Genomic DNA, 13,170 nt, shown 5'->3' with positions numbered 1-13,170 from the left:
ATCATTACTGTCAGGGCACACTGGGGTTTATACAAACGCTTAAGTAAAGAAAATATATAAACCTAGATTGACTTGAACAATTTGAATGTGATAGTGGACATCTGTGTTCAATAACATCACTTTGGTAAGCGGTGTTTAATATTTCATGTCAAAGCAAGGAGAGTAATAGAACAGGGTATTTTCAGAATTCTTAGATTGCTGAAGTTTATGGCATGGCATAATATATAATCTGTCCTTTGTCAAGCTCACCAGAAAGAGCCCTACTGCAGCTGAAGACGTAAAGTGCTCTAATATATATGTTCCTAGACCTCTCCCTGCTTGAGGAATTAATCTTGGAAGGTGCTGAGTGCCCTGAAGTGCCAGTGAAGTCAGTGGGATTTGAAGTTTCTCGCAGCTCAGAGAACAGGGATTCTTACAGGGGCTAATCACTCTCCTCCAGTCCTGGCCAGAAAAGCCCTTCAGAGCTCCTTAACTTTTAGTGTCTGAGGAGTCCTCTTAAAACTGGCATCAGGAATGCTGTTGGGACAGTGTCCAGAGGCCATTCCTCCATCATCTGATAAAATTAGAGCTGCTCCCTAGCCTTGGGAATTCAAAATTTGGTGGAGAAGAGGTGAAAATGAGAAAGTTCCTTGTCCAGGGGCAGATCTGCCGCTGAGGTCCGAGCTCAGAGTGCCCCAAAGTGGATCAGAGCCTTCTCTGCTGGGTTTGGGGGTGCAGGAGGAGGAAAGGGGCACCCCTCATTCCAAGTGAAGTCCATGCACAAGTACATTGCCAGCTCAGGGACTCTGTTTGGCTGCAGAAAGTTCAAAGGAAGAGAAACATTTTTAAGTATCCTCCAACTCTCTTATTAATGAGCAATTACACTGATGTTCTTGGATGAATTTCCACAGAGTAATTCATCTACAAACAAATCTTTCTTTTGTATTTCTCCCCCCCCAAAACCCCAGCCTTTTGTATTTCATTTTTAGGTGAAATTCTGTAGTGAAAGGGGCCAAAAGAAACATGCTTTCCTGAGCCTCATGCTGAATGTCTGTCTGGATAGTTTCATTTTAACTGCAGCTTGGGAAAAAAAAATGTAAACATGGTGTGAGTATCGTTTTTAAGCTGAAACTGTTTTTCCCCCGTGTTCAAATAGCATTATAAATGTTTGCTCAAAAGAGGCATATTTATTCATCTAGCCTCTGAGAGAGCACTGTGTGCATAGGTAGCAATAAAAATGTGTTAAGGGCTGAGAGAGATTCCCCTGGTAAATGGCTTTTCTCTTGACCTCCTCTTAAGCATCTTAGCGGGGCTCTGCTGCTGCCTCTCTGAGGAAGTATGTTTGCACTGGGGAGGAAGAATTTTTAAAGTTGCAGAGTGTTACAAACAGTGAGCAAATAACTGTGGGGGTTTGGATGTTTGGTCTTTTTTTTATAATGTTGGGAAAAAACTCTTATGAAAAAGACATGTGATGCAAAGCAGTCACACACACTGAAAGTTGTTCCCAACTTGCTGTATGATTTCTTGTGAGGAAGATGATCTATGCAATTCTTATTGTCTAAAATTTTTTAACTAATTTCTCAACAAATCTTTTTTTGGTGTGGCTATTCACCACTCCTGTGTTTGATAGCTGAATCTTCCTGCAAGGGTTTTTCAGCATGGAGAAAAGGAGGATCAGGGCAACCTTATCACTTTCTACAACTCCCTTAGGTGGGAAGTGATCTTTTCTTCCAGGTAATGAGCAATATGGCAAGAGGAAATGGCTTCAAGTTGTGTCCAGGACAGGTTTTGGTTGGATATCAGGGGAAATATCTTCTCTGAAAGGGTGGTCAGGCATTGGAACAGGCTGTGCAGGGCAGTGGTGGAATCACCACACTGGGAATTGTTCAAATAACATGTAAATGTGGTGCTTAGGGTCCTGGCTCGTGGTGGACTCAGCTGTGCTGGGTTAATGGTGGATTTGATGGTCTTAGATGGTTTTCCAGCCGAAATCTGATTCTGTGCATATTCAGATATAGATCAGACACTCAGCATCATGAGGCTTCTCTGGCACACGAGGTTACTGTCCCCTGAGTACAAACCCCAGCGTTTTTGTGTGCAGAAATGATTTCCAGTAACTCTTTTGCATGAGACCATGGAATTACCAAATTCACTCAAATGTTTGTGGAAAGGAAACGCAAAATAAGGAGGGAATGTAGCAGAAAGAAATTCATCAGGCTGTTTGTATGAACAAGGGCAAGCCTTCCCTGCTTTGCTCACCCAACTCTCTCTCCTATCCCATTAAATGTGCACTTGGCAGTTGTCAGGCTGAATAACTCCACTCTCCACGGAAGCTGGAGATGGAAAACACCTGCTCAGACCATCCCTGTCCAGTGTGGAGCCTTTTCCCTGCAGGACACGGGTCATCCCTAAATCCTGCAGCTGACACACAACGCACAGCCCCAACTGGCAACATCCTGCCCAGAGCTGCACTTCATAAATCAGGGGCAGGCCCAGTAAATCAGCAAGGAAGAGCAGTTACCAGCGCTGTATCTCCCCGTTTTCCCTTTCCCTACGCTCTGAGGAATCAGTGGCATGTCAGAAATGGTTCTCTTACCCAAGCCCTGACCAGTATCTCCACAGTGCTCTATCTTGCCAAGCAGGAACATAAGCAAACACTCAGGTCTGCACTGGGGGCTTGAGCAATCTCCCAGCACGGCCAACATTCCTCCAGCTGTTTATGTGTCCGTCCCGGGGTCGCTGCTGCTGTTATCAATAGCTGATGTTGTTGCTGCTGCAGCGCTGTGTCATTTTATCGTTCCTGGGTGGGAGGATGAGTTAAACGGCGAATCCGCGCATATTTGTCACGTTGGGAGCCTCCAGATCGCCGTGTTCCTATGGAAACCTGGCCCTGGTTTGGCTGAACTGGCCCCATCGTGGGTGCTGAGCGCTCAGAACAGGAAAAAAAGCTGGCGCTGGGCTCCGCTTGGAAATCTGCTCGCAGATGTATGGATGTTTGTTTATTTTTGCATTTAAGAGATCTAGAAAACTGCACCAAGATGCAAAATAGCACGGAAGAAACAGTCTTTGCAAAGACTAATCCTCACTGATTGGCATAAAGCGGGTATGTATTCTTTCCATAAATTTTGGGTAAGATTAAATTACAAGAGGCCTAAAAGGAAAGATTAAAAAAAAAAATAAAAAGCACAACTTGGCCAAGATTGTTAGTTTAGAATATATGTAGTGCCAAAACAATACAAGTTGCACTATTTCATCACACATACCCATTTCTTAACCCATTCTGGCTTCATCAAACTCAACAGAAGTTGGTGACTCCAGCAGACCGTGATGGGCTTCACACTGGGTTGATGCCCTGCTCCTGGTAATGGCCTGCTGACCTCAATCAGGAAATACTGGACACTGTAGGGCTATTTCTACCCTACCTGGTGAGTATTTTGAGGACAGAAATGGTGCACCCTCCCCTCTGCTAGATGTGGGTTGGAAGCAAGCTCTGCTCTAAGGCTGCTGCTTCACTTTCTGAAAAAGCCCAGTGTTACTGTGTGTGCCTTGCCAGGCCTCGAGATGAAGTTTTTCCATGTGGTCTTGAGATATCTGTAACATATGGTGACATTTTCAAATCCTCACCACGCTGGAGAGTCTGTGCTGTAATGTCACTGCCACGCTGCAGGGATGCTGGGGAAATGGCTGCTGGAGCAAAGATCAAATTGCACTGCCCAAATTTTAACAAGTTATCACAGCAGCCCTGGGAAAGCTTCAGCCATGTGGTTCTCTGAAGACTTTGGGGTATTATTAATTAAATGACTGCTGTGTTTTTACCTCCAATAAAAAAACTTTGCCTCCCATAGAAGGTTTTTAGCTTGACCATGCATCAGGCAGAATTCCTGCCTTATATTGCTGCTGGGGCTGTGCAAGCAACACAGCTCCAGTGCCAGCACCCAAACCCAACTGTGTCTGGCTGGAAGGGCCCTGAAACACCAGTCCTGCCTCCTTTTGGGTCACGAGGGAGACAGTGGCAGTAATTTTCTGGCTGATGAACAACCAGGCAAGATGGGAAGGGCATGAAAACATTCAGATTGCCATGAGTGAGAAGCAACACAACATCCATATTGCGTCTCTTGTTCTTGGCATTGCAACAATGCATAGTTTTCTGTTGTCTCTGGAACCACTCAGGCCTGTAATGAATGGAGTACCAGTGATTGGAAACGGTCCTTTTAAGCGGATGTTTCCATTAATTTGCTTTCCTCCTTAAACCTTGTAATGTTTTTTTTCAAGTGTCGGCAGAAGGGCTGAAGCATCTCTTGATCTTGCAGATTGTGTGTCCGTGTGGACCAGTCCAGGCACTGCGTGGAATTCCCAACACAATATCCACTTGTTCTCCATGTTTTGATTAGTTCATTTCACTGGTACTAAAAAGGGAAGACATCCAAGGTCTACATGTTTAAAAGTGATCACAGACAGCAATTCTGTTCACGAACATGGTATATGTACAGCTGATTTTAGAAAGGCTGAGGTTACCTCCTTCTCCATGACTTCAGGCAAAGTTATGGTAGTTTGATGTCTCCAAAGAGCTGAAAAAAAATTATGGTCACCCTTTAAAATATCAGTCAAATGTTTAGAGTTGATGAGGACACTTCAATTAAAACAAATCTTTAGAAAATTGTTTGTCAACACCAAAACCCTGTGAAAAATAAGATTAATTTAGACCTCCCTCCATTTTCTCCACTTCTTACTCTGTGATTTACCCAAATCATAAGAATTTTGCTGGTTTGAACATCCCAGTGGTCAGGAGAGCTCACGTAAGTGAGAACTGGGATTATGATCTTCAGCTGAACATGTCTGATTTAGTCTTGAATTTCCCACACACAAAGGCCCAACTTCTAGGATATTAGCAAGATAGAAAAAGTTGTAAGGCGTCTATCTTTTTCTGTTGCAGAAAAAAAGGTGGAAAAAGAGAGAGGAGGAGAGAAAAAGCCCTTGGCTTCATCCTAGCTCAGAAATCTTTTCCCATCTCAATTTGGCTGAAAAAAAGAGCCAAGACTAACAGCCAATCCTTAGTAACATAGGGACCCCATTCAGAAAACTGTTTAATCCCATGCTTAAGTGTACCTATGGATATGGGTTCTGTTCAAACTTACATGTTTTGCTGGATTTGGATGGACTTAGATGGAAACTTGAAGATCTGGAGAAATAAGTCTGTATTAGGGTGGTTTTTGAGGCCCTGGTACAGAGAAGGAGAAGCTCAGAGAAGCAGTGGCTGCCCCATCCCTGGGAATGTTCAAGGCCAGGTTGGATGGGGCTTGGCGCAGTCTGGGACAGTGGAATGTGTCCCTGCTCATGGTGGGGGGTTGGAATGAGATGGGCTTTAAAGGCCCCCTTGCAATTCAAGCCATCCCAGCACTCTGTGATAAAAGAGGAATATCCTGGATCTGATTTACTTTTGCACCACTTCAGCAGAGAAGCCCCAGGTTCCCATGCTCCCAGACGTGCTGGACGTGTTTAGATGAGCTCACAGAAATGCAGAGCTGGCTGGGACCTGGGAGATCACTCAGCCAAGCTGCTGCACTGAGGCCAAGACCATCCCTGAGGTGTTTGCCTGCAGTTATTGCAAACCTCTTCCCAAGGGACTCGCTGACTTCCCTCTTTGCATTTAGGGATTCACGAGGTCTGTGGTTGGGAAGTGCTGCCTGATGTCCGAGCTACACCACCCCTGACACAAACCCTGTGGGATACAGAGCTGTCCATGCCCTTTCCATAACCCCCTGGAGCTGTGCCCTCTGTCCCACCCCATTGCTGGAACCCAAAAATTCCTCTTGACCACTCTCCCACCTACACATCAGACAACCCTGAGCTCTTTCCTCCATTTTTGTAGATTTTGCCAGACTCTGTTGAACAGGGACTCTCAAAATCCTCCCCAAATCCCTGAGGTCCAACATGGGGAGGTGCTGGAGGATCTGCAAATCCCAGTGGCCATGTGGGGTGATCCATTTTCTGGGGGTTCTCACGCTGATATAATGGCAATCCCAATGTGCTGGGATTCAGGCACGACTCTGCCCCACAGGATCATGAGTGATTTAATATTTTAAACTATGAAACTTGGCTTTTAACAGTTTCTGCAGGGTGCAAGGGGACTTACAAGATAGCACTGTATTATTCACTACCATGGGCCACCTTCTGAATATTATAAACCTTAATTTACTTTTTTTATAATCTGAATGGACTTTTTAAGTATATCTAAGGGAATTGGAGTGAGGAGAAACATTGCTTAATTCAGCCATTGCATCCTTAAAGCCAGATTGGAAACATGGAAACCATATGTGAGCTTTTAGCTAATAAAATAAAATGCCAAAATGTGGCGGCTGAAGCTATTGCACCCAAAATATAATTGCACATATGCTCATTTACTCACTTATAATCAAAACATTTAAAATAATAATAAAAAAAAATCTTTGATACTCAGAACTAGGTGTAAGTGTTGGACTAAGTTATTTTACAAAATTATTTTACATGGAAAGAATGTGCACGGGTTTTTCTAATGGCAATATGAAAAGCAAACTGTATAAATACAGCCACACACAGCAGCAATTGATAATGTTTCACCTGAACACAAAAATGTCTTCAAAATCCTTTAGCAAGCCAAATTTATATTCATTTTACTATAAGGTAATCTTACTTTTAGATAGCTCTAGACTACATATTAATGGTAAATGTGTGTTTTATGCTGAGTGTTGGTTTTCTTAGTGGAACATTCATTTTTTCATTACTGAGTCCTGAAGAGATATTTAGCCTTGCCAAAGGTGCCAGAACTGAAATCATCTCTTTGCTTTAACACTTCATCCCTCATGTCCTGACTGTCTCTAAAACATTAGTTTTAGCTGGTTTTAGCCTTTCTTCAGTCCAAGTTTTACTGTCCCAGAACTGATTGGAAGCCTCACAGAGATGTTGAAAATGGTCTGTTTAAAAATCAGTCAGTGAAGATTCTGCTTCTCATGCAGAGGTTAAGGACCATATAATCCTTTTCCTCCTCCCATTTTTTGCTCTGCTATCACTTGCCTGAATCCAAGGAACCTCAGCTCAGTTTTTAAGAAAAGGGATTTGCAGCACATGATCCCTTGGGAGATGTTTGCTGAAGCCACGGAGGGATGGGCAAAGAACATTGGTGGCATCAATCTTGGACGCCGAGGCGTAGTGCAGGGCTGAACCACTGATGGGGCCACAATAAATTCCCTTTTCCTGTGGATTAGCTGTCAAGAGTGGGAAGCAGGAGGAGCAGCATTGCTCTCTGTGACCGATAGACTGCACTAAAACTTGTCTGAGCATAAACCTCAACCCAGCGTGCAGCGAGGTGCCTTGTCTGGCTGGAAATAACAGGAGCAGCTCTTTAATTTTGGCAGCAGTGACCTTCCTGGTGCTGCCCTCACCAGGGGCAAACCCAAGCCTGATCCCAAGGCCAACACAAAGTTCCTAGAAATTAGCCAAAGTGACTGAAAAAATGCGTGACGTTCGTGAAGAATTGGATGCGTCGATCGCCAGCACTTTATTTTTTTAGAAACACGAGAGAAGGCGGTAAAAATTATCATGTGCCTTCTAAAAGGATGAGAGAGGAAAATTAATTAGTAGGGAAGCAATTGGATGGGAATGTGGGTTAAGTGGCTGGCTCTGCCACTGGCTTCTTTCACAACCAGGGCCAACATCCATAATTCTTCCCCTCTCCAACCTCCATGTCCCTCCTGCCCCCATCCTCCATCTGTACAACAGCTCCCATCTGTAAAGTGTTTCCATTGTTTGTCTCAAGGGCTTGATGGCTTTTGACTCTGTGCAGCGTGTTGCACAATGGCCTCTGGATGCAATTTTATAAACAGCAAATATAAATAGAAGACTTTTAGGGGAGACTAATGAAAAAACTTCAGGAATAATCTGTTTAGAGTGAATTTGAAAGTGAAAAGCTGACATGCAGATGCAGTGCTGGGATATCTTTAAGAGGGGCTAGCCAAGAAATTGGCCCTTGTTTATTTTCTTATGTGATAAGTTCGATAGCAAAAATGTTTTTTGTTTTTTGGGTTTTTTTTATAATTATAAAATCAGATGGAACAGCCAAAGGAATGAGTGAAGTCAGATCAAAGATGATAAATTGAGTCTGATGAGATGAAGACTTTACCTATTTCAAATACCCAACTGAAAGTCTAATTTTGCAGAAAATTCTTTCTTAAAAAAAAGAGAGAGAGAGAGAGGAAGAAAAAAAACACAAGAGAAATGAAAAGAAAAACATGCCATAGTCAATAAGTTGTGAAAAACTCTGGAGACTGGCACTTTCAGATGCTTGGCAGGTTTTTAAGCCAATTTTTATTTAGTCCACTATAACTGTTGGAGGGTCTGTGATTCCCAACTGTTTCACATCAGAGAATGAAAACAACTATAGCCCAGCCAAGACCACATTGGTGACTGCCAGCCCCTTTATGTGCCAAACATGAAAGCAACAAGTCCAGATGCTTTGATCCCAGCATTTTTGGATTTAGCCCAGAATGTTTTTAACTCATGTTAGGACAACATACATTATAACTGGAAATCAATCAATAGCACTGTGACCTTCAAACACAGTAAATGTTTGGAGTTAGTTTCTGAGCGTGTAATCTAAATTGGGGATTGGAAGTTGGAAACAATCCTAACCTAACAGAAAAAAAAAAATGTGTATAGTTTAAAATCTGGAGTTGCAAGGAAGCAACAAATGAAGGTTTAATTGTCTAGGGAAAGATTATCAGGCACTGGAGATGCATCTGATGTGGAGGGAGGGCTGGAAAAGCCCAAGGAGCAAAGCAATGCCATCCAGCCAAGCATGGTGGAGAAACAGCCAACGGGGTAATATGGGAGAAATAAATATGGAGAGAGAGATAAATAAATAAATAAATAAATAAATAAATAAATAAACAAACAAATAAATAAACCCCTTGCCCACTCTGGACATGATTGGTCTTCACTCCACACTGAGGGTTTGTTTACAGGGCAGGGTGGCACAAAAGGGTGAGGAGATGCCTGTGGGAAACACACATGGAAAACCCATCCATGCATCCCAAGAAAATTTGTATTTAAAATTTATACCCAGTATCTGCACCCTGGACATTTCACGTGAATCCTGAGCGACAGCCCCACACTGGGGGACCCCTTTGACAAAGTTTGTAGCAAGAAAAAAAAAAATCCAAACAGATTTATTGCAAATAAAGTTGTGTTACAGGCCAGGCTTTAGCCTGTCTTACAGACAAACACATGATCCCTTCCACCCTCACACTGCTGCTACATCAGTGGGCCAACACCTGATGTGCACTGATTTAAATCAAGTTCTGACCTCCACAGTGAAGAAGTAGCTTCAAAAGGTAATTAAAATAATTTAATCTCTTTTTCTTTTTTTCTTCTGCAGTATGATTTAATTGTATTTTCACTAAATACCAGTCTAGACAAGGTCTTGTTAAAAGCTTTAAAATCCCTGAGTAGTTTTACCTATTAGTGATGGTGAGTAAATGCTGGCACGTGGACCAAGCTCACACAAAGCTCACTTATAGTAGTCCTCCCAAACCCTATCACCAGGAATAAAAAAACACCCAAAAACACAAAATTAGGGGGGAAAAGCATTCTCCAGCTAGAAAAGCAAGCTACTTTTAGCCAATATGAAATCTGGAATAACGCAAATCGCAAATTTTCAAACAGCTGTGTCCATAAAATACCAACCCCATGCCCAGCCTGTTGTCACCTGCAGTTGTGGGGACACAGGGACAGTGGTGATGGCAAAAAGAGTCAAACCTTGCAGTGAAATTCAGGGAAAGGAGAGATTCAGGTCAGTGGGCACATGGAGAGCACTGGGAGAGGACACTGCCCTCAGGCTGGGGTGTCACCTGCTGGCAGGAAAACCTTTATCGCAGTGAACACAGGCTGGGGAGTGCAGGAGGGGCTCAGAAGTGATTCTGGGGGCAGGCAGAGGCAGCACCACCCCTGGGCTGAGCCTGGGCGGGGTTTGGGAGCTCCAAACCCCTGTCAGAAGGGGCTGACTGCAGATGGACTGTGTCCTTCATGGTTTTGCTTTTACTTCTCGCACCTGGACCTCTCACACCTGTGCTCCTCACACCTGTGCTCCCTTTGCCCTCTGAGCACAGCCCTCTCTCCTTTTCCAGTGCACCACATTCTCAGTGGCCCATTTTGAGGAAAAGGGAAGATGCCCCAAGTGTCCAGGGGATCCAAAAATGTTTTCATGAACCTCCAGCCCTTCACTGCCAGAAAAAATGTTTTTTGTCAATACTAGGAGAAAATAACCTGGTGGTGGATAATTGCCCTCATTTGTCAGTCTGAGCTGATGACTTTCCCATTTCATTTCCTCCTGTGTAATGTTACAGGGGACATATATGAGATATTCAGCAAGGACTGAAGCAGGGAAGTCTGCAGGAGTGTTTAGTGGGAGGTCAGGAATTTTTAAGAGGTATTATTACAAGGCAGTGTGGTTTGGGTCATGTTTCTTGTAGACATCTTGTCAGGAAACTTTTTGAATAATAAATTATAATCTTTTTATATATTGTACAAGCTTATTAAACTTAATCTTCAAACATAAAACTGAATTTTGAAAATATCATCAGACAAGCTCAGAAACTAAACAAACAACATAGAAACATAAAAAAGAAGAGAAATAAAACATATGCTGGCCAGAGTTTTAGAGACAGTAGCCACAGCACAGCAGATTTTAATTAGCAGCTACCTGCAGTGGCAGTGGCCTGGGATGAAATGTTTTGATGTGTGTAAATGTTTCTATAAAACAGTTGAAGCTTTCTTAGATCCTGTATCACTTTTTTCCTGAGCATTGTGGTTTTCCAGCATGGACATTTCACAGACTGAGATCTCAGGAAGATCTAAAGTCTTTGCTTTCTGTCTTTGTTTCTCCAATCATAAATTGAGGATACTTATATTTATTTACTATGAAAGGCTCTCAGTGCTTCCAAAAACCCAGTATTTAATGGCTGGGTAGGGCCAGCAGTTGTGGTAGCAATCATTGAAGGCACAATCTTGCCATAAATCCTGCTCACACTCAGACTTGAAAAATAACTCCATATTTAGTGATACAGAATTCCTCTTTGAAATATTTCTGCTGTGCCATCTTTTATTAAAACATTCTTCAGCTTAGCCAGCACCCTCCTTTCCAAGCAATTTCTGCTCATTCTGCCAAGTGCTTGCTGCAAGTGGCAGGGCACTGCTGAGTCCCACTCACCCAAGGCACTTCACAAACTGAATCCTTGGAGGTGGCTTGGTGACCAAAGCTCCAGCTCTGCAGGGATTTCCTCATGGCAGGACCTCAGCTCTGGTGTGCATGTGGGGAAATTTGCTTTATCATCACCTCTTCCCTTCCAGATGGGTCAGGACCACCTGAAATCCTGGCAAAAAGCAGCGATGGAACCACTGACATCACCTTGTGTCCCCAAAAGACATGGGATGATGAGGTGGGTCTTGAAGAGCTTTTGGAGAAGGAGGAGATGCCCAGCACCATGCTCATCCCTTGCCCATCCCAAGGGACTGACTCCATGGGAAAAGCAGGACCAATGCAGTCTGTGGGTCATGACTCCATGGTAAGGGCTGACAATGTCTGATAAAGTCAGGAGAAAATCCACCTTCCTGAGCACAGCCTGATTTATGTAATTTATAAAGGCTGAGCTGTGCTTGGAGTCCTCTACATAAAAGCTGCCCCAAGTCAGGCAGGTAGGTGCTGATTCTGCCTAAATGAATGTTTTCAAATCACTGGGATATCCCTTAATCCATGTGCACTGTGGATCTAAATGGGAGAGACAATCTATTAGTGAAGATCTGTGCCCCACCTTCTGTGCCTGTGATGCTCATTTCTGGGCTTGTATTTCTGCCCCGAATTCCCTGGAGCCCAAAATGAAGGATCCTGTCTTGCAGTCCACACCAGGTCACCCCATCCCATGGAGTCCTGAGAAGCAGAGGATGCACCATGTCCTGTCCTGATTTACACCCTACTCAGCCCAGCCCTGTCCCCAGCTGGCACCTGGTGAGCAGATAATATTTATAGAGATATAAATCATGGAGCCCCTTTCCAATGTAAATAGTACCAAAAGGATTTGACTCTAGGTACTAATTTCCTGTCTTAATCCATAGTCTAATAGAGTGTTCTTGTAAAATTCAACTTCTCTTCAAAGGTGCCTTTTTTCAAACTCTTGATGGAGGTCGGTGAATTGATGGATTGTGAATCTCCAGCCTCAGAGTGAGGGTGAATGTGATTCAGGTAATTATGTTCTAAGCACTGTGACATATTAGAGATAACTATAGATTGGTGTTATCTGCTGTGTCACATTTAATTGGTGGCTCTTGGTGCCATGTCAGAACTGAAGACACACAAAGTTTTTTAATGGGAAATCTGGTCTCACCTGGGGGCATCTTCTGTCTGCAATCATTCTGCTCTATCCCAGGAAATACTTCTATTCATCAGTACCACAGCAGCTCTTGATGGAAAAAAAAATCTTCAAGTGGTCATGAGGAGGAGCTAGAAGTTCCAGGATAAATGGGTAGATCGACAGGACAGTATGGGGGATACCAAGGAACCAAGAGTTTATTCTCTTGCAATGCCAATTACCTGTGTTTGAATTTCTGTCCATTTCTATCTACTTTTGTAAGTTCTCCAAGATAATAAGAATTACACTATATTGGTACAGAGATGGCCATATTGGCTCTTGAATTATTTTTGGGTCTGTTGGCCTTCCTGTAACACAAATAATAACTATGGAATACTACCAGACACTGGGGATCCTTTAAGAATTTTATTTCAAAGTGAGATCCAGATCCAGGCTTAGAACAAGAATTTTTGGCACGGCCACAGAACAGGGAAGGGAATTGTATGAATCTTTAATTAACCAAGGGCCAAGCAAGGTAGGTTGGCAAATCCCACTGCTGATTCCAGCAATGCACCACAAGGGGACCTTGAATTCTCCTGGAGGAAACATCCTTCCAGCTGAACCACACAGCTCATCAACCCCACATAACTGGCTGGATTTATCCTCTGCAAATTCTCATCTCCATGTACAGAGTCAGTCCAATGTTGTTAAACTTGTGAAATTTGATGGGCTCACAGCACGAGGCAGTTTAGCTGCTGCCATGTGAGCTCCCCATCAGTGTTCAGGTTTATTGAAAACCTCATGTCCCATCTGTTTC

At 43.3% G+C, this 13,170-nt stretch overlaps 1 protein-coding gene across 1 annotated transcript in view; it reads left to right on the top strand.

Moving 5' to 3' along the window:
- LOC117000611 (multiple epidermal growth factor-like domains protein 6) overlaps positions 1-12,245 on the top strand; it is a 208,289-nt gene extending 196,044 nt beyond the window's left edge. The window contains exons 32-33 of the mRNA XM_033068388.1: positions 11,359-11,573; positions 12,162-12,245. Of these exons, the coding sequence (XP_032924279.1) occupies positions 11,359-11,573; positions 12,162-12,230 (284 nt within the window). The 3' untranslated portion in view covers positions 12,231-12,245. The remainder of the gene's footprint in view (positions 1-11,358; positions 11,574-12,161) is intronic.
- The last annotated feature ends 925 nt before the right edge of the window (positions 12,246-13,170 follow it).

Source organism: Catharus ustulatus, chromosome 10 (genome assembly GCF_009819885.2).
Source record: "Catharus ustulatus isolate bCatUst1 chromosome 10, bCatUst1.pri.v2, whole genome shotgun sequence".
Classification (NCBI taxonomy): domain Eukaryota; kingdom Metazoa; phylum Chordata; class Aves; order Passeriformes; family Turdidae; genus Catharus; species Catharus ustulatus.
The sequence above is the reverse complement of the archived record's forward strand: the minus strand, read 5'-3'. Positions and strand labels throughout refer to the sequence as shown.